Raw genomic sequence first — 22,820 nt, 5'->3', positions numbered from 1 at the left:
AAAATATTGAGACAACTTTGCATTTTGGTGTATAGTAGTTGGGCTTTAATTTCATAGTACGGTTTAAAACTCCATACATCATTTTACGGTTCAGCTATGTTATGTGGTGATACACTGGTGGTGGGTGAAGGGGCAGAGAGGTGACGAGTTTACAAAGATTAATACAATTACAATATCACAACCGACCACTCATGGACATATTCTCAGATATTCTGTAAAGAACGTTATGCATAAACATCAAAAATGGAGAACTGACATTAAATCTGTGTTAGCTACCTATCATCACAAACAGTGCATATAGTGTATCAGCAATAGAAGACCAGCACACTTGTTTAAGACGCCCCCTCTAACTCTGCGAAAGTGTCTCCAAAATACAGTGCCCTTTGGAGCGCTGTTCACACAAATTAGGAGTGACACAAAAAAAGAAAAAAAAAAAGCAGTGGTACGTAAAATGAAATGCAAACTGCATTGTTAGAAGTCTCATTGTATGAAATACCTTTAATGCAATAGTTTTCATTTAAATTTTAAAATTGTTGCTCGATGTTAATCACGTATTGCGGTTCGTACTCCAAATTATTCTAATCAAACGGTTGCAAAAGCCAAGCCAAAGGCATTTTCAAATAGGCTCTTTGCTACCACAGGTTCGGCAGTTACAAATCAGAAAAAATAGCTGGTTTCATACAGTGAGAAACTACACAATCGGTACCGGTTTTTCTTAATTTACGCTGATCCCGAGAAGATAGCTATCACTGAAAACAGTGGCTGCGATGACCTGCTACCTTAAAATACTGGAACCATCATAACATATGGCAAAAAAAAACATATCCTGCGTAATATGGTTTACTAAAACAAGTCACAAGGAAGTTAATGTCAAAATTTCAGTTTAAGAGACTACGTTATAAGGCAAATGTCAGTTGGCGGCATTTACGACGATTTGTTTTAAACTTTGGAGAACAGACGACTTTCTGTGAAATCTAGCCAGGGTTCAGTGATTTACATTTAGAATTCATAGATAATCAAGACATGCGACTTACTTTCCGAAATCCTCGATTCCTAAACACAAGACATTCAACACATCACATTCGACAACACGCTTCTCGCACACTAAATATAACAAACATCTTACGATCAAAGATGTATTTCTTCGCTCTGCTAATGATCTCTGGCCGTGCTAGTGTCAAAATGAGACGGAACAGCTAGGACTTATTTGAATCGAGCAAAAGCACGGATTTGCAGTTTATTGACACGAATAGTGGGCAACAGATTTAACTGATTACCTGAATTTTTAAAGCAATTTTCTGAAAACTGAAAATTTTCCCTTACTAAGAGAAACAAGAAAAATGTGTCGCGTTTGTTAAGATAAATGAAGGATAACTTAAAAAATACATAACAGGTTTAGATTCTCCCAAACCACCCCCTTCACTCACACATATATAATGCAAAGTTGCACACCATTGGTAAACAATAAATATCGACGCTGTACAGTTCACGACATCATGAGATTCATGGAATAATCAGATTTCTGTTTATCGCTAGCGTCAACATTTTTGTAGCCAGTGCCTCATTAATGTATGAGATAACACCTTGCAATTACATCATAGCCGCAGAGTAATGTGGGCAAAGAGTGTTTTGTTGAGTGCTAGTTAGAGGACGTGCGCGATTTTCAAACATCTGCAGCGGAACTTATCAAAAAACAAGCGTGTGACAGTCGTCTTATTCAGAGTTGTAGTAAGAAAGCAGCTTAATGTTTATGAATTATCAGAACAGTGGAGTCCATCCATTACTGTCAAAACAACATAACCTAAATAACCTAATGCATAGCTCCAGTTTCGGTATTCTGTTATAGTGACTAGAAAACAAGTAGCGATGGGTAGACAAGTTCTGAATTTAAATGTAGGCATTCTGGGTCACGTCGATTCCGGAAAAACCTCTTTAGCAAAAGCAATTAGTACAGTTGCCAGCACAGCGGCGTTTGACAAGAATCCTCAATCTCAAGAAAGAGGAATAACGATTGATCTTGGATTCAGTTCTTTTCAGGTTGACATGCCGCCACATCTTACGAAATATAGTGATAAAGAGATTTTGCAGTTCACATTTGTGGACTGTCCTGGCCATGCCTCTCTGATACGAACAATTATTGGTGGTGCGTAAATTCATATACACTATAGGAATCAAAGAATAACCCTCCACTAGAATGTAAGCTGTTTCTACGACGTGATTTATGAATTTAAATGGCCTAATACATATATACTTTGTACCGTAAATTTCCAACTGTTTTTAGAGATTTTCAGTTTTCATTTTGTACATTCATACGGTATATATTTGATTACCTGTATATGTTTATGAACACTTGCATTGTATAAGTGCATGCTGAATCAGAAAATTTAGTACATTAACCTACTCAACAATTTCTGTTGCTATGTGTTCTGTGAATTATTGTCAGTTTATAACAGACTCATTAATAAAGGAATCTTGTACAGTTGGATGATGGTGATGGTTTTACTGTTATTTTCAGGATTATTACATTATCCAACATTCAGATTATCGTTGATTATAAGCTTTTAGGTTTCCAAATTTAGAGCTTGTGAGAACAGCCATGCATAATGGCAAAACATGAGCAGTGTTTCCTACTGCAATTTTTTTTTTAATGACACTGTAATCATATAAGCTTTGTAAATGTTAGTGATAGGTTGATAGGCAAGATTAAGATGTGGCAGAGGCAATGAATTCACTTAGTAATAAGCACTATATTTGGACAGTAAAGAATGACGTAAAAGTTTATGCAGCCAAAATACCAGATATATGCTAAAGGAGCATACCATGTCATGGGAATACTTCCATCATATGTATTCCAAAGCCTCTTATTCCATTCTCACTGTTTTACGTAAAATTGTCCCTGTGCTATTGCCAGCACCTCCTTTTCATCCTTGGCACAGTGTATCTGTAAATTGTTAACTACTGATATAAATTTTGACATGTGCTCTGCTAACAGACAGTATAATTTCAGACTCTCATCACAGTATTTGTCTCTTCAAAGGCAAATTATTGACCTGTCCTCATATCCTTACAACATTGAGACTTGTCAAAATTATATGTCTACAATACTTCCATAAGGCCTAAGAGAAAGAAATAAACAAATGTACCTTGAGCTGCTGCTTCCAAGTTAGCTGTTTCTTCTTGATTTGCGAGTTGAGCATGGCATACATGAAGTTAGAGATTACTGTATTCCACATGAAATTAAATTATTTATGCTTGGTGTGGATGTGGCTGTAACTTCTATTCACTCACTGTGATGTACAGATGAGATGTATATATTCTTCCAGGGTCTTTAACTTTTTTTGGACTCTGTTTTTGAGACCAGCTGTATTGCTCATACTGACAGTATCTCCAGTTTTCTCTCTATTTCATTCAACAGGGTTCTTGCTTATATTTTGCCTTTCAGTCACAACATGTTACATGCTTAGACTAAAATACTGACTGTATGATTACATAATAATTTTCTTTGATGTATCAGAAGAGTTATCTGTTAAGTCAAATTTTTTGTTGAAGTTTGTGGCCTGCTGGGTCTAACATTCCTATTGTATTTTTCAAGGATGAAAGTAAACAAATGATGTTTTGCTTCCCTTATATTAGTTGAACAAAACACAGTTTATTTACTTTTCACTCTTAAACATGAAATTTTTGCGTGAGGAAGCAGTTAAAAATCCATGAATATGATTCTGTTGTAGTTTCTGGGCAAAACATGGTGCCATTATTCAAATTTCAAGCTTCTGTCCTTAGCGATTTGGGCTGAGCGATGATGAGTCGGGCAGTCAGGGCATTGCCTTTCTGATATTGAGATGAACAGGTAGAGGTCTAGCACACTATCTATTTCAGTTTTTTGCATCAGATACTAATCTGACTTTGTAATTAGAATAAACCAATGCGAGTTACACACCTGTTAATTCCTATTGCTTCACGCATATGCAAAACAAGGTCTGAAAGCTATACAAAAGTTTAAATTAACTCTTTGACATGACTTCTATTGTAGGTGATGTGACTTCTGCTCTGGCTGACCTGACGTTAGTTTCTGGTGACTGGCAGTCTTGCAGATGAGTAGTCATGCTTTTCACATGAGTACATGGTTTCACAACCTTCAGAATTTTGGTGGTCATATCTTCTTTGGCCTTTCTATTCCATGAAGACCATGTCTAATGAAGTGGCCTCTTACGGTACTGTCTGCACATGCAAATGTAGCATTTGTGTAATCACTGCAGATCTTTACAATTGTTTTGATGTTATTTGGAGATAACACATGATACTTCCATGAGATCGGCTCTTTCTGGTATACTAATGATGTAGTAGTCCGCCTTTGCCATTTTTGGAAAGCTTCAATTAGAACACTCTGTGCACATGTCCTCTTGCTTCTATACACACTGTTTGCAGCTGCAGCTAGCACACAATCACTGCCAGGTCTTAAATGACTTCTCACAGCCTTTCAGCATTTCCTTGAGTGCAATATGAGGATTGGTGATATCCACGACATTGAAACTTGGGTTGCTACTTGCCACAATTTCTGCTAGTTCCGTCGTTATTGATATTCCTACCTGGAGTCTCCATTGTTATTATAGTTTGTCACATGTCTTTTTCATCATGTTAGTCTATTGCATTTATGTTTCAACAGCTTTAGCATGTTCACACAATTTATTAGATTATTTGATGATGCTGATCTCCTTTTGGTTTCTGCTGTTGCTACTTCGTTTTTCAAGTTTCACTACTTCCATTCAAAGTGGAAGAAGTACAGTCATGGATAAAATGTTGTTGCATTTTTATTTTTGTACGTCCAGGTATCAACCACTGTTTAGATGCACCATTGTGTTGCCTACTATGTCCTCTCATGGAAAATAAGAGGTAAGGTCCAAACAAGTGTGGCAAAACATCTCAAATGAGCCCAAAATAATGTGTACCATTCAAATAGGGTGGTATTAGTATCTTATACAATTCCAGCTCAGCAGATGATGGGGATTTGAGATGTGGATGTAAAGTGATTGTTCGGTATAAAACACAAACAGTTTACAATCACATGCCTTACACACATTACTCTTTCAAGACTTGATACTGCTGAAACAGTCATTTCCAGTTTCTAGTTCCTATCTGAAAATGCTCGTTTTAGGATACTATATTGTCTACATAATTTTAACCTTAGAAGTTTGGGTGAAACTGTACATGTGTTGGACAGCAAGGGCACACCCATAAGATAATTTGGGGGAGAGGGGGCTAGACCTGGGAGTGTGGAGTATGTTCAATATTTTGGAAGACGAATGGCAATGTTTAAGTAGTCATGAAAATGTTCCAGTTCTGACCTTGTTAAAGACAGCATAATATTGACTTTTGAATCATTTTCTTGAAAGAGAGAAACCTACACTACATTTTTTCCTTTCCCTGAGAGCTGTGGGTGGGGACAGCCCTTGTTTCTACTGGGGAAGGGCACCTTTGTCTTAGAATGTCTCTCTTCACAATACATTTACTTCTTAATGGTAGGCTCTTTCTTACTGATGGTAAAAAGCTATTTCATCTGCACTATCATGTGCGTAACCATAATACAAAACACAAAAATAATTATTTTTACTTCTTTGTCTAGGATGCAGAATTTAGTAATTCACCATGATGCAGACATCTCCAAAAACATCCCATTGAACATAAATAAAAATACAGGACATCTCTGCCTACAACCACCCCTTCTGAAAATTATATGATAACCTAGATTTGAGATTGAAAACTTCTGTTTTGTCCGTGCTAAGAAACAATGTTCAGTGTGTAGCAGCATGACAAGGAATACTGCTTTGTAAGCAGGCCTATGTAGTTCAGATTAATTTCTTTGAAAAATATTAATGTATTTATATAAAGACTAAGCTGCTAGTAGGGACAAACAGTTCAAGCAAGTTGAGTAGCAGGGGCCAGTGACCAGGCACGTGTAGTTGTTTCATACTGTGTTGCTTGTTTGGTTGGATATACAAATAATCTTGTCGTGTTTAGCTTGCTGCAGGCCAGCAACACTGCAATTTGTCAATCACAGAGTAATTTTATTTGAGCGATAATGTAATTGTGGAAGTAGAAGGTTATTTATCTAAATTATTGGTGTTGCAATTAATTTATTAGGTTACGGATGTCTGGCATAAGGAAACTAGGAAGGAATGGTATAGATTGTTAATACGGTGTTGCTTTGTTTCTGGATCAAGGTGCTCTTATCCGTTTGCATTATATTTTCCCTCTCCTTACTTCCTTTCAACATATTTATGTATTTCTGTTGTGTTCCATTTGCTAGACTTTTTGGTGTTATCACCGTTATCAGTAAGTTTCTGCCATACACAAATCTACAAGAATAATTTAAATTTTCTTTGAAACACTCAAAATATTTTATTTAAATTATTAGAATAGTATCACAGATTCATGCAACTGATTTTTCTCTCTTGTGTAGATGACAGCAGACTTTGACCAAGTGGCTTGCCTTATATTTATAATAGAAATAATTTTCTGTGTTTTTACCTTTATAAACATGGAACTTTGCTGGTTAATGAATGAACCTGTGTAATGTTGTCTTTACTGAAATAATGATCATTTAAATATTTCAGGAGCTCAGATTATAGACATGATGATACTTGTAGTTGATATAACAAAAGGCATGCAGACTCAAACTGCTGAGTGCTTGATTATTGGGGAAATAACATGCAAACATATGATTGTTGTTTTAAATAAAATTGATTTACTGCCACCTGAGAAAAGAGGAGTAATGATTGAAAAGGTAAGATAATTTTATAATTATCTAACAGGACAGTGCGTTAATTACAGAAGAAAGCTCATTAACTTATTACATTTTACAGATGACAAAGAGAATGAAAAATACTTTAGCAAACACTGTCTTTAAAGATGCTCCTGTAGTTAGTATTTCTGCAAAATCTGGGGGAGATTCTGATTTAAACAGTAGTTCTGTTGGTATGTATTTTTTATGTTGAGTCTCTCTTATCTTTTATTATTTTCTCAGTATATCGTTCATCTGTTAAATAATATGTATTATTGGAAGAAATTATAGAAAATGACAAATTTATTATAGATCATTTTTCCTTTACGTTACTGGGGCATTCATACTGTGCAAGGTATCTGTTGTCCTTAATCTGATACTGAAAACACCTGTTAGTACTGTATGCAATAATTCTGTTCCCAAAATAACTCTTCAGGCTTGCAGATGTAAATAGTATTTAGTAAACAGCAGTTAAATTGTATGAAGTAAATAAACAGCTCTCTTTGTAAGAAATATCAAAGCAAATATCCCTGACTGATATTGCCTAAATAGAACATCACCAGCACTAATTATTTCAGAAGTGGTCTGTAATAACTTCTTAATTTAAATTCATATTCTTTGAGATGTTCCCTGAATGCATTCATAGTACAGTGTTTAATAATGTCCATTTGCTGAGCATAATTTTGGTGTTCATGATGTATAAAATTTAGAACAAAGTATTATTCTTTCTCATCATTCCTTACTCCTAGTACTAGTACTACTGCTGCTGCTACTACTACTACTACTACTACTACTACTACTACTACTACTACTATTAGTGTGTCATTGGATGGGAAATGTTATTTCTCTGTGCATTTCTGTATAATTAATTGAAAAAAGGCACATTCAGATCATTGTGATTTATTTCTCTAGTGATTTTCCTACATCACTTCAGGTAAATTTTGAGACTGTTTCCAGAACAAGACCAAAATACTGCTGCTTCCTCTCCCAATATAGGGTACCTATTTTAATTGTTACCTATATTACATGTGGGATGCTCAACTGTAACAAGGGAAAAAGTCCCCCCCCCCCCCTCCCAACAACACACACACTTATCCAGCTACAGACTGCCTACAGCAGAAAATAAGTGCTTATGTTTTGATGTAAATGAAACACATGAAGAAAAAAGGGGATTTAAGAAAGAAGAAATGTAATTTTGTTTTTATTTTTAGCAGGTTAGTAATTATTGCTTTACCTTTTCAAATTTGACTCTGTATTACTTCATTTTGCCACCAAGATTAAGAATATATTTCTGTCATTTAGTTTTTGTTTTTCTTAATTTTTTACATGATTAGTTGACACAATTTTATGTAACAATTGGGTGTTAACCTGAAGGTTAACTTACCACACAAGAGTGTTCCTGTAATCTGAAAGTCCAAGGACATGGTTGAAAAATAATTATTTTGTAAACAGTTTTCTTTTTAACTGTATTTGACAAGTTAAGTGCTGGTCCAGGATTCAAATCCAAAAATCCTTTTGCATGCGGTGTGCACAATATGAGGCCTTCCAATAATCTATTCCAAAGCTTCAAATTGTCATGATATTTTTCCCTTGAAACTTTGTCAGTTTGTGAGGTATGTTTGTCTAGATCAGCTAATCGTACACCAAGTGTGAAAGGCAGGGTTTTGTTTCCAGCATGACAATTTTTAAAAGAACTACATTAAATCGTAGCTTGTACTCTGCAAAGAGTAAGTGAATTATTTTTAGTATTTATTTCCCTTTAGGTTCCATCTTCAAGATTTCTACTCTGCAGTTCCTTTTTTTAAATTGCCCTTTCATATTGTTGTAGTGTGATTTCCTTTTTTTCCTGAGTATGATGTTAAATTACCTATATTCAGATGAAATGTTTTACTTTAAAAAGCTATTTTCTGAACATTTTATGGTGTTCAACTTTTATTTATCAGTGATTTTGATAAGCAGTTAAAAAGTAGATGTAACTTGATAAAATAATGTGTATGATAATTAACAATGAAAACTGACGTGGCTGAGGATGTGCGAAAATAGAACCAATAACATTCCAGTAGACATGTGTTTGGAAAATAACTGCGAACATGTGGTTGTGAGCCGCCATTGACTTCAGTATGAAATGTTGTCCTAGTTAGTACAAATGTATTTGAAATGTAACAAGAAATTCAGTGCTAGTTTGGCTCATTTCATGTTATAGTTTACTGCAGTTTCACACTTGTCCTCATATTTGAGTGTAATACTTCACCTATCTCTGCAATGAGTTACAGATTCTTCAAACACTGCTGGATCATCTCATGAATCTTGACAAGACTGTACAATTCAATGCCTGAATTCCTTATCTTCATCAATGGCATTGTTTCACAATTCACTTACAAAACGTTCCAGGTTCCCATCATACATGTACCATATTCCCCAGCCATGAGTCATGGCGATCATCATATATAAAAAGATACACCCATCAAGAAGTTTTCCTGTAAGTGCCAGTCAGCAAAAGTATAATAATTTCTTTAGCATTTAATGTAGAATGAAGATTGGGCAATCAAATTAAGCTCTTGGTGAGGTGCTTCAACAGGTACATACACAAGATTTATAGCATAATTAATTCAGCAGTGAGACACATTTGGTAGTTGGACTTTAGTTAAAAATTGATATATAATCCAAACAAGTTCACAGACAGCAAGGTAGTATGCATTGGTGGAGGTTGTAACATACAATTCATCATCTTTCGTTCTTAAAATTTATAATCTTTAGTGTATGTTTCTTTTTTAAATTTATGTCATCCATAACTGATGAAATATTGAAGATACATAAATTTTGAGTAGAGCAATGGTAAGAGCAGTAAAAATTTGTTAGGGAAGTGGCACCAAATTAATAGTTGTAATAATATTTAACAGCACAAAGAGGGAGAATGCTTTTTGAGCATTGCAACATTTTAGACAAGAATTTTGGCGCGCAGCTTAATGGGGCAGTCACATAATTAATAAATACTCTGTATCAAAAGATGTAAGCGAGGCTGACGTAACTGCAAACCTCATTAAGCGACATATACAGGAATTCTGTGGGGGAGGTGGACTGAGGCTATATAAGGGCGACAGCCATCATGGCAGGGAGAGAGTTCGGTGCAATGTGGTTGGAGTGGGACCTGTGCTGGTTGGAAAATGTTCTTTGCAATCTAACTGAAGCAGCATGTAGGTCAAGCTGCGTGGTGATTCCAGGCACACCGGCTTTAGGGAGATAAAAATTTTATGGACAGTCCATTAGCTGGACTTAGAAAACTTTGGGCCTAGTCAGGTGTCTGATTATCTTCTCCCAGGTGACCATCTGGACTTGTAAGTCGATTCTACACAGAGTACGCGAAAGAACTTGCCCCCCTTCTAACAGCCGTGTACCGCAAGTCTCTAGAGGAACGGAAGGTTCCAAATGATTGGAAAAGAGCACAGGTAGTCCCAGTCTTCAAGAAGGGTCGTCGAGCAGATGTGCAAAACTATAGACCTATATCTCTGACGTCGATCTGTTGTAGAATTTTAGAACATGTTTTTTGCTTGAGTATCATGTCGTTTTTGGAAACTCAGAATCTACTATGTAGGAATCAACATGGATTCCGGAAACAGCGATCGTGTGAGATCCAACTCGCTCTATTTGTTCATGAGACCCAGAAAATATTAGATACAGGCTCCCAGGTAGATGCTATTTTTCTTGACTTCCGGAAGGCGTTCGATACAGTTCCGCACTGTCGCCTGATAAACAAAGTAAGAGCCTACGGAATATCAGACCAGCTGTGTGGCTGGATTGAAGAGTTTTTAGCAAACAGAACACAGCATGTTGTTATCAATGGAGAGACGTCTACAGACGTTAAAGTAACCTCTGGCGTGCCACAGGGGAGTGTTATGGGACCATTGCTTTTCACAATATATATAAATGACCTAGTAGATAGTGTCGGAAGTTCCATGCGGCTTTTCGCAGATGATGCTGTAGTATACAGAGAAGTTGCAGCATTAGAAAATTGTAGCGAAATGCAGGAAGATCTGCAGCGGATAGGCACTTGGTGCAGGGAGTGGCAACTGACACTTAACATAGACAAATGTAATGTATTGAGAATACATAGAAAGAAGGATCCTTTATTGTATGATTATATGTTAGCGGAACAAACACTGGTAGCAGTTACTTCTGTAAAATATCTGGGAGTATGCGTGCGGAACGATTTGAAGTGGAATGATCATATAAAATTAATTGTTGGTAAGGCGGTTACCAGGTTGAGATTCATTGGGAGAGTCCTTAGAAAATGTAGTCCATCAACAAAGGAGGTGGCTTACAAAACACTCGTTCGACCTATACTTGAGTATTGCTCATCAGTGTGGGATCCGCACCAGATCGGGTTGACGGAGGAGATAGAGAAGATCCAAAGAAGAGCGGCGCGTTTCGTCACAGGGTTGTTTGGTAACCGTGAAAGCATTACGGAGATGTTTAACAAACTCAAGTGGCAGACTCTGCAAGAGAGGCGTTCTGCATCGCGGTGTAGCTTGCTCGCCAGGTTTCGAGAGGGTGCGTTTCTGGATGAGGTATCGAATATATTGCTTCCCCCTACTTATACCTCCCGAGGAGATCACGAATGTAAAATTAGAGAGATTAGAGCGCGCACAGAGGCTTTCAGACACTCGTTCTTCCCGCGAACCATACGCGACTGGAACAGGAAAGGGAGGTAATGACAGTGGCACGTAAAGTGCCCTCCGCCACACACCGTTGGGTGGCTTGCGGAGTATAAATGTAGATGTAGATGTAGATGTGTGATGTGGGTTTTGGACTCTGTTTCTGAACACTAAAGTTGGACTTTATCCCAGTTTTACCTCCAAGGGTCTCTGATGATTTTACCATAAATAAGCACTTAGGAGTAGCATCATGTGTCAGTTTGACTCAAATTAAGTATGGGTTAGTCTGTGGTTGATTTTCCTTTAAAGCTTAGCAGTGAACAAAATTAATATTTTTCAGCAGTTTTTTCAATTTATTAAGTTTTATGTAGCAAGTTTACCTGCCGCTATATTAGAGGCTCAAGTCGCTTTTAACAACTTACTGAAGTAGTTGGTTTCACCAGTCTTTGAGTTTATGTGACAGTTTTAGAGACAATAAACTTTTATTAGTGCAAATTGAAATGTTGTAGTCACAGGTCATCATTTCACATAATTTTCAGCTGGATAATGCATAGTGATTAATCGTCTCACTGGTTAATAGCATCAAGAACAAATTTAATTTCATTATTTCAATTACTAGTCCACTCAGGAAAGAGAAGCTGAATTTATCATCATCAGTGAAGGCAACAAGAGCCATTGTATTTAATTTAGAGCGCAATAAATTTTTTTTCCAGTGCTGTCACAAGTGGCAGCTTATAACCATACGTTCACAATTATTTCACAAATGGCATCTTTCTGGATCTACGTTTACTGGAATGTTTTTGACTGTATTACCATATCATTTCCTTATGTCAATTTTTGTTTTCTGATAAATCCTGTATAAATGAAAAATATTGTAATATTTTCTTTTGATGACTATGAAGGTGCTTTTTTTTTTAGTGAACAAAATTATACTTATTAGTTGTATTTACGATAGAAAATGAATATTCAAAGTAAGACTAATGAAAAGTCTCCTACCTTGCATGAAAGATGGCAGTAATAACACAATCACAATGTTGCCAATGGTAGCAATATTGTTGTTGTTCATTACACAAAAATGTAGCTTGTATCTCATTTAATTGTAGTTACATTTTATGTTTTATATATTGAAATATGATGCATGGCCTGTAAGTGGTAATAATATATAATCTGTTTCACAGGAATAGAAGAACTTATAGAAACACTAAAACAATATGCTTATGTTCCCACCCGTGGTACCTCGGAACCATTCTTGTTTGCTGTTGATCATTGCTTCAGCATTCGTGGGCAGGGGACTGTAATGACTGGAACTGTTCTTCAGGGATTTGTAAATGTTAATGATGTATGTAGACTTAATGTTTTATTTCTCTCGTAAAAATATTTATAGAGAATTAAAAAAATTATTTGACATATTGTGTATTGTTACTGTTGCACAGTAGGAACTGATCTTAGTTTCTGATGTAGAGGTTGATATAACTAATGAAGTTCTTTAGGTAGTTATTAATATTGTTTAATTATTTTTGAAAATATTGGATATCAATACAGCATGTGTAAATTGTTTTTATGTGTCCATTCACGTGCACTTGATTGTGTTCATTGTGTGCCCGAACCACCAATGTGATAGGGCAATGTCTTGAATGTCTAGTTCATCATAGAATTGCCTATAGTCTATTCCTTTCGCACCTGTAGCTTTGCAGAATGAGTTTTGATGGCACCTTTTTAATTATCTGGGTGTTGACATAACTCTACAAATTTTATCTGTACTTTGTGATAACCTGAATTATGTAGTCATTGTAGAGTTGGGTCTTTTATCAGAAGTGTAGGGGTGTTGTGGAAAGTCACAAGTGATGTATTTTTTGGGGTGGAATGGAAGCAGTGTTATAGAGATTTTTCATCTTGTTGATGATGACATAGAAGAATGATTCTTGTAAAAAGTTCCCAGTGTGAGTATTTGATACAAACTGATCAGTGCTGGCTTAAATTCTGATTATCCCACTGTGTTTCAATATGGTCCAAAGAATCTAGTTTCTTTGGCTCTCTGAGCACTGTGGGACTTAATCTAGTTTCTTTCAAATTAGTTAATCCTGATATCCCTTGCCAACACTGCATGATACTTAGATCTCATGTTACAGTTGCAGCAAGCATGTATAAATGAAGAACTAATGTTACTAAACACAGCCGTCCAAAATGCCTTCACAAAAGAAGATGAAGTAGATATTCCAGAATTCGAATCGAGAACAGCTGCCAACATGAGTAACGTAGAAGTAAATATCCTCGGAGTAGTGAAGCAACTTAAATCGCTTAATAAAAGCAAGCCTTCTGGTCCAGACTGTATACCAATTAGGTTCCTTTCGGAGTATCCTGATGCATTAGCTCCATACTTAACAATCATATACAACTGTTCGCTCGATGAAAGAACTGCACCCAAAGACTGGACAGTTGCACAGGTCACACCAATATTCAAGAAAGGTAGTAGGAGTAATCCACTAAATTACAGGACCATTTCGTTAACGTCCATATGCGGCAGAATTTTAGAACATATATTGTGTTCGAACATTATGAATTACCTCGAAGAAAACTGTCTATTGACACACAGTCAACATGGGTTTAGAAAACATCGTTCTTGTGAAACACAACTAGCTCTTTATTCACATGAAATGTTGAGTGCTATTGACAAGGGATTTCAGATCGATTCCGTATTTATGGATTTCCAGAAGGCTTTTGACACAGTACCACACAAGCGGCTCGTATTGAAATTGCATGCTTATGGAATATTGTATCAGTTATGTGACTGGATTTGTTATTTCCTGTAAGAGAGGTCACAATTCGTAGTAACTGACAGAAAGTCATCGAGTAAAACAGAAGTGATTTCTGGTGTTCCCCAAGGTAGTGTTATAGCTCCTTTGCTGTTCCTTATCTATATAAACAATTTGGGAGACAATCTGAGCAGCCGTCTTCGGTTGTTTGCAGATGACACTGTCATTTATCGACTAATAAAGTCATCAGAAGATCAAAACAAACTGCAAAACAATTTAGAAAAAATATCTGAATGGTGCGAAAAGTGGCAGTTGACCTTGAATAACGGAAAGTGTGAGGTCATCCACATGAGTGCTAAAAGGAACTCATTAAACTTCGGTTACACGATAAGTCAGTCTAATCTAAAATCCATAAATTCAACAAAATACCTAGGTGTTACAATTACGAACAATTTAAATTGGAAGGAACACGTAGAAAATGCTGTGGGGAAGGTTAACCAAAGACTGTGTTTTATTGGCAGGACACTTAGAAAATATAACAGACCTACTCAGAGACTGCGTACACTACGCTTGTCCACCCTCTTTTAGAATACTGCTGCACGATGTGGGATCCTTACCAGATAGGGCTGACAGACTACATCAAAAAGTTCAAAGAAAGAAATATGGGAGAGAGAGTCACAGAAATGATACAGGATTTGGGCTGGAAATCATTAAAAGAAAGGGGTTTTTCGTTGCGACGGAATCTTCTCACAAAATTCCAATCACCAACTTTCTCCTCCGAATGCGAAAATATTTTGTTGACACTGACCTACATAAGGAGGAATGATCACCATGATAAAATAAGGGAAATCAGAGCTCGTACGGAAAGATATAGGTGTTCATTCATTCCACGCACTGTGCGATATTGGAATAATAGAGAATTGTGAAGGTGGTTCGATGAACCCTCTGCCAGGCACTTAAATGTTATTTGCAGAGTACCCATGTAGATGTAGATGTAGAATGTAGTTTGAAGTATGATCAGCAGTATTGTACTTGGATTTGAGTTTTCATGGACATTCCAAAATGTGTTTATATCATAAAACTGATAGTAATAAAATAATAGTAATTTTCATATTTATTATTATTTATTAATAGGTAGAAGGCATATGTTATTGCTCAGTGGCCTTCCAAACTCATGTAGCTCAATAAATGAGGCATTTATTCAACTCTCCATAACCCAAAACTTTTCCAGTTTTTGAATTGGTATCATTCTATAATTACGAGTAAGAGATTGATATCTGTTAATTTTAGATGTGACTGTCCTTACTGTCATTCTTAGTGGTATAATGCCTTAATGTAAAGAACCTTTGAGATTACAGCATAGAGATAGCAAATGATATGGCATAGAACTTGCCTGAAGTTACTTAAAGCAGCATCCAAGCACTGAAATGCCTGACTGTCACCAACATAATCGCAATTCTGCTGTGCCGTGTTTTCCTTTGAAAGGTGGTGGATGCTGCTTTTTATTATTATTATTATTATTATTGTATGGAAGTTTATATAAACGGTTTGAATGATGAACTGCCAGTACAGCACAGTCAAATATGGATGGTTATGTTCTGTTTTGTATGAGGTGTTCTCATGTGATGGTTTTGAATCTATATATGTTGGTGCAGTTACAATTATGTGCTTTGTAAATAAGCAGGAGTTGTAGTACTGATTGTTTAATCAATTAGAATGTCATAAAGTCATAAAATGCTCTCAGTGGAGGCAATTCCTAGTTATGATAAGGACCTTATGAACTCCGTGATGTTCCTGCTATTTGCAGTAACCTATGTTCCAACTGTCATGTAGAAACTTGGGGAAAGTGCTATTCCGTAGCCTTCAGATTTTCTTCAGTTGATGTTTGAAGATGTGTACTTTTTTGTATCTGAAGTCAAGAAGAAATTCATTTCTGTGTTTGGAGGATACGATAAATTTTCAGTTTGTCAACAAAATGAAAAATTAAGTGCACTACTGGAACTGAAATGCTCTTCACAATATAAATCAAAGTGTTAAATATTTTGCAATGTTGTAGTTGAAAATTATGCATTGAAATCAGATTGGCCTTCCTCGAGTGCTATAAGGCATTTGTATTTTACAAATTTCATTACATGTGATGACAACTGACTGGATGTTTCTGCCACTCAATTACAATCTGTTGCTGGATGTAAAACACTTAGTAACAGCCATTCTCCCGATACTTCTGTTAAGTAACAGATTACAAATCAGCCCACTGACAGTAATCTTCTACCCACTGAGCTTGAAGTGGAAGAATTCACAAAATTTTTGTTTTGCATAATGTAACTCCTTCTCAGCCATTTTCTTCTTACTCATTCTGATTTTTAGCACAAACAGGATCTTAACATAGACAATGCTAAAGACATAGAGTTGAGAGGCCCTAAAAACATTTGGCAGGTGGAGGGAGAACTCATAACTAATTTTTTACCACACAGCACTGGTAGACTGCAGGGAGCAACTTGCAAGCATTTTTGCATTTGTGCTGCAGACAGTGTGGTTTTAGGGTATGGCCATAAGTGCCCTTTGGATAAAGCTGGTGAGAACCCCCCTCTCTTCAGAACAATGGGCACAGCATGCACTTCAGAAAAGCTATGGTGCCTTACCATATCGCAGCTATCTCAATACACCCTTGCAGATACTGCTGAATAGTAATTGATTGGCAATTTGCACTCCAGTGTCCAATTCCCAATCTCAATTCTCTTGAGAGATTAAACAGTGTACAAAAGAAAGCAACAAAAATGGTTGCTTACTGAGGCCATCTGGACTGTGTATTGAACTGGCTATATTTGAAGCTTGTGACTATCCATAGCTGTTGTACAGGAGGAAGAGTGTCTCCAAACATCACTTGAAGACATTGCCCATGGTTTAAGCAATTTGCTAAAACCACCACCATTGTCAGCCTAGATTCAGCATCCAGTCTGAAAGATTTGGAGAGCTTTATGGGTCTCATATTTGGTTCAAAGCTATTATGGTTACGACAACCAAAGGATTAGAGAGAGGTAGTGAGAGAGTATGGTTGAACCCTAAAGTGCGTTACATACAGTTCTTTGAATTCACTGCATGTCTTAAAGAACCACAGCAACTGGTCCTGGGAACTGTACCAGTTAAGGCTTTTTTGTGATCCTTGCCCAATTTTGGGTGCACTGAGTGTGAGTTGTTGAGACCTGTATGTATCAAACTCTTCGACTCTATCCACCATTCTCTGTGCTTAGGCCGGGAAGTTACTACTCACCTTTCAGTGGCATCTCTTCTTAATGTGTTACGCATACAGTTTCTGTGATGTTCTGTAATCACTGTTGCTCTTTCTACCATAGAAATAATTTTTGAAATTCACCTTTGAATAATTAAGGGATGTATGATCTGTGCAAAGCATGGCCAAGAGACTGTTGATATGGGACAAGTGCCAACCTTGACACATGAGTGAAACCGAAGTACTCTACGGCACTGGCCCCTTACCTAGCGTGCACTTATCATGAATCTCTTGCCCAGCACAAAGTCCCAAGTGACTGGAAAGAAGCTAATATACGAAGGGTAAAAGAATGGACCCATAAAATTAAAGGCCAATATCCCTAACTTGTGTATGCTGCAGAATCCTTGAACATATTCTCAGTTCGAATATAATAAACTTTCTTGAGACTCAGAAGCTTATGTCTATGAATCGGCATATTTTAGAAAGCATTGCTCGTGTGAAAATCAGTTTGCCCTTTTCTCACATAATATATTGGGAACTACGGATGAAGGGCAACAGGTAGATTCCATATTTCTGGGAAGCATGTGACACCGTGCCTCATTGCAGGCTGTTAATGATGGTAAGAGCTTATGAAATAAGTTCACAGTTATGAGAGTGGCTTGAAGACTTCTTAAATAATAGAAACCAGTATGTTATCCTCGACAGCAAGTGTTCATCAAAGACAATGGTGTTGTCAGGAGTACCCCAGGGAAGTGTAATAGGACTGCTGCTGTTCTCTGTAGACATAAATGATTTGGCGTATAGGGTGGGCAGCAGTCTGTGGTTATTTGCTGATGATGCCGGGGTGTACAGTAAGATGTCGCAGTTGAGTGACTGTTGGAAGATACAAGATAACATAGACAAAATTTCTGGTTAATGTGATGAATGGCAGCTTAGCCCTAAATGTGGAAAAATGTAAGTTAATGTGGATGAGTTGGACGATTAAACCTTTAATACTCATATACAGTATTATTAGTGTCCTGCTTGACACAGTCAAGTCATTTAAATATCTGCGCATAACTTTGCAAAGCAATGTGAGGTGGAATGAGTATGTGAGAACTGTGGTAGGGAAGGCAAATGGTTGGCTTTGGTTTATTGGTAGAATGTTAGGAAAGTATGTTTCACCTGTAAAGGAGACCACCTATAGGATGCTGGTGCGACCTATTTTTGAGTATTGCTCGATGTTTGGGATCCATTCCTTGTTGAATTGAAGGAAGACATCGAAGCAATTCAGAAGCAGGCTGCTAGATTTGTTACCAGCAGGTTTGAACACCACATGTCATGGAGATACTTTGAAAACTCAAATGGGAATCCCTGGAGTGAAGGCAACATTCTTTTCAAGAAACACTATCGAGAAAATTTAGGGAACTGGCATTTAAAGCTGAGTGTTGAACAATTCTGCTGCTGCCGCCAAAATACATTGTGCGTAAGGATCACAAAGATAAGATATGAGAGATTAGGACTCATATGGAGGCATATAGGCAGTTGTTTTTTCCTTGCTCTATTTGCGAGTTGAACAGTAAAGGAATTGACCAGTAATGGTACAAGGTACCCTACGCCATACACCGTATGATGGCTTGTGGAGTATCTATGTAGATGTAGATGTGGATGAACCAGCTTATGCCCAGAGTAATTGAGGTACAGCAGGGACTGCATTCCTGGGTCTATTTTTACTCAATGTTTCATGAAATTTTAAATTAGCACCACAATTGTACAGCAGAAATCAAAGATGGGTCTAAATGAAATAACAGTCTTCACTTCCCTATGATTTTCTCTGAGTTTTTCTTTGAGATATGTTTACCAAATAAATACAGAGTGTTTTAGGTGGAGCTAAATGTTACCTTGAGAGCTCTGGAGAAGGTGAACGATATTCTGGTTGTGAAATTTCATGTGTGCTTTGATTCCAGAACTGACATTCATTCAATTTAACACACAAACAAGTTCAGAATGTCCATAATTCTGTGCTCTGCTTATAAAGAAGGCGGGGAAGAAGGAGTCATACTACTGGGTACCAAGACACTTTGAAACTTAAGGTAATGAACTGGCTGAAGAGGCAGCCAGAAAAACAGGTGCTGCAAATTCCATGGCCCTTTGTAACATCCTCGCATATTACTGTTACATTGCTGTTGATGTACAAACCCATGCATTCACAGTAATGAGAGTATCTGGAAGTGAAGGATGATTGGCTGTAGCTGCTAAAGGCAAGAGGTGGAGTTATCAGATTTTCCAGGTCTTTTCGCATACCAATTTTAGGACACAGCATTTTAATAAGTTATATTTTATTTTCAGACCTGAATGTGGAGGCTAGTTCAACTGCATATCTGCCCTCTATCTTAGCAGACAGATATATGTATGTGATACAGCTTTTTAAGTTTTTTGAACTGCGTGGTCTCATTTCTCAATTATTGGGGGGTAGAGTTTAATGTTTTATCAGGTTGTGTGTAGATGATCAACCAGTCAAATTTTCCTGTGTTCTTGCTGCAGCTCCTCTTTGCTGATCTATTGGGGTTTTAGCAGACTTTAGAATAGACACCATATTTATAATTTTGGTGATAGTGTGTGATTATGTAGGTGACTGTGAGTAAAACCGAGAGACAATAAGTGTGATTTGACTGTGTTTATATTTTTAATATCTTTTTAAAGTTTGCACAGTTTAACTACATTGATCTCAACCTAAGTTATGAAGTTAGGTAATAAGTTGTATGATTCTGCATGTCAAGTTCTCCAAATTCTGTCTACCTTCCCCACTCCATAACAACTCTCTCTCTCTCTCTCTCTCTCTCTCTCTCTCTCTCTTTCTCTCTTTCTCTTTCTCCCTCCCACTCTCCCTCTCCCTCTCCCTGCCTGTCTGCATTTGCTACATGTCAACATAGGTTGGGCAGTGACAATGAAGGAAATAGAAACACTATTCATTGTGTTACATCTTCTTTTCCAATCAGTCTTATCATTCAGTTTTTTATTATGACTTTTTTAATGTGCAAGAAATAGTAATAGAGATGGTTGCTCTTTTATAGCATGAATTTCTTTTCATAAGGTTTCAGTCTGAATAGTGTAATGTGACTATACTTTTTATCTTGGAATAGTCATTTGATTATAAAAATGTTGTGTCATAATTTTTATGTATATGTTTCATTTCTTTTCAGGCAATTGAAATCCCTTCAATGCAAGTTACTAAAAAGGTGAAAACAATGCAGATGTTTCATCAGCCAGTTGAACAGGCATCACAAGGAGATCGACTAGGCATATGTGTTACACAGTTTGATCCAAAACTTCTAGAAAGAGGACTAGTGTGTTGCCCAGGATATATCACAAATATACATGCTGCAATTATTTCTGCACAGAAGATCAGATATTTCAAGAGTTCTGTAAAATCAAAAATGAAATTTCACATAAGTGTTGGTTATGAAACTGTGATGGCAAAAGTTTCAGTTTTTGGGCTCATGGAGAATGATAAATGCTGTGAGAAGTCTGATGAGAGGGGTGACTCCTTCAGTTTTCAGCAGATATACAAGTATCAAGATGAGTTACTGTCTGATGAATCAGATAGCACAAAACAGATAGAAAAGGAATTACCTTTAAAACAATATGTTTTACTTGAGTTTGAGAAACCAATATTGGCAAGTTCTCGTTCCCTTGTCATTGGTTCAAAACTGGACATTGATATCAATAGTAACAGTTGTCGAATTGCATTCTGGGGAAAGATGCTCGAGAGGATTGTTGATAAAAATTATTCCACTGCTGTACTACCAAAACTGAAAGTTTACAAAAACAAATGCAAGACAGGAATTGTTGACAGAATAAAAAATGCAAATGAAGTAATCGGAAAGGACATTTTCAAGAGGGAAACAAACATCCAGCTGTTTGTAGGGTTAAAAGTGAACCTGTCCACTGGTGAAGAGGGAGTAATAGATGGAGCATTTGGCCAGAGTGGGAAAATCAACATCAGAATTCCAGGTCAGTTCCTAAATTACTGGAGAGTAATACCTTTCATCTTTTTTGACTGATAATATATAGATCACATAATCACCTGCAATATTACACATGTGTGTGTGTGTGTGTGTGTGTGTGTGTGTGTGTGTGGTATCTATTTTTGATGAAGGCCTTACTGGCTGAAAGCTTTATTTGTAACAGTCTTTTTGTTGTGCCTATCTGCGACTCAACATCTCTGCTGTATGATGAGCAGCAACTTCCCTTTTCATATTGTTGTTACATTCCATCATGGATTTTCTGTTGTTTGATTTTTTCCTAACTAGTACTTCAGTGAATGTACATACAGACCTGTCTTTCTGTGCTGTCATCTCTACATCATCGTCCGCAGCTCGTGGTCGTGCGGTAGCGTTCTCGCTTCCCATGCCCGGGTTCCCGGGTTCGATTCCCGGCGGGGTCAGGGATTTTCTCTGCCTCGTGATGACTGGGTGTTGTATGCTGTCCTTAGGTTAGTTAGGTTTAAGTAGTTCTAAGTTCTAGGGGACTGATGACCATAGATGTTAAGTCCCATAGTGCTCAGAGTCATTTGAACCATTTTTTTCTACATCATCTCCATGGCTCTCTCTTTAAAAATCTCTGTGCCTGATTTTAGATAATGTTGTGTGTACATCCATCTTAAGTGTGAGGCACATATAGATGTTATTCATATGGGTAGGTCAAGATCTACGTATACTATAGATTATTAGAATATCCACAGAAGCAGGCCTATTTGCATTTTGCAGCATGTGTGGATTTAAATGTATACAGTACAAGGTTCAGTTTGTCTCATGTGTATCTATTATTGTTGCGTGTATACTGCCACATAATTTCCAGGTTATTTGGGTATACAGCATATTCTGTATATTACTCTGTTGCAGGTGGCCTGAAAGATACAACTATTTCTCAAATAAATCAAGGCTCAAAGAAAAAGGGTAAAAATGTTGCTGTACAAGATGATGGAAATGATACTGGCCCTGTGAAATTTACAGTTGCATTCAAAAGATATGCATATGATCCGGAAAAGAGGATGACACAGCTTTAATGTCTGTAAAAACAAACTTGAAATTGTTTGTAATTAAAGTTACTCTGTTAAATGACAAATAAAATAAATGTTTAAGACACTAAAGTCATTCAAATGTGAAAAATAGCCCAAGTAATTTTTCATTTCTCCTTCAATACATAATGCTGCAATACTGGTCAAACTAGGAACATCTGTCGAAATTAAGCCTTGCGAGTAGTTCTTAAAGGCACTGGATTTGCAGTTGGGAGGATGACAGTTCAAAAATCTGTGTGGTCATCCAGATTTAGGATTTCCATGGTTCCCCTAAATTACTTGGCACGAATATTGGAGTGATTCCTTTGAAAAGAATCTGGCTGAATTCCTTCTCTAATCAAGGGGTATC

At 36.9% G+C, this 22,820-nt stretch overlaps 2 protein-coding genes across 2 annotated transcripts in view; one reads left to right on the top strand and one right to left on the bottom strand.

Moving 5' to 3' along the window:
* Positions 1-1,110, bottom strand: part of LOC126187688 (WD repeat-containing protein 47) — a 676,574-nt gene extending 675,464 nt beyond the window's left edge. The window contains exon 1 of the mRNA XM_049928928.1: positions 1,035-1,110. The gene's annotated coding sequence lies outside the window, so the exon portion shown is untranslated. The remainder of the gene's footprint in view (positions 1-1,034) is intronic.
* A 355-nt stretch (positions 1,111-1,465) lies between these two features.
* On the top strand, positions 1,466-22,562 carry LOC126188146 (selenocysteine-specific elongation factor). Its single transcript, XM_049929647.1, has 6 exons — positions 1,466-2,143; positions 6,612-6,781; positions 6,861-6,972; positions 12,609-12,769; positions 20,595-21,405; positions 22,296-22,562. Exons 1-6 carry the CDS (start codon positions 1,867-1,869, stop codon positions 22,457-22,459), a joined length of 1,695 nt encoding a protein of 564 aa, XP_049785604.1. The 5' UTR covers positions 1,466-1,866; the 3' UTR covers positions 22,460-22,562.
* The last annotated feature ends 258 nt before the right edge of the window (positions 22,563-22,820 follow it).

This window comes from Schistocerca cancellata, chromosome 5 (assembly GCF_023864275.1).
Source record: "Schistocerca cancellata isolate TAMUIC-IGC-003103 chromosome 5, iqSchCanc2.1, whole genome shotgun sequence".
In the NCBI taxonomy this organism is placed as follows: Eukaryota; Metazoa; Arthropoda; class Insecta; order Orthoptera; family Acrididae; genus Schistocerca; species Schistocerca cancellata.
The sequence above is the reverse complement of the archived record's forward strand: the minus strand, read 5'-3'. Positions and strand labels throughout refer to the sequence as shown.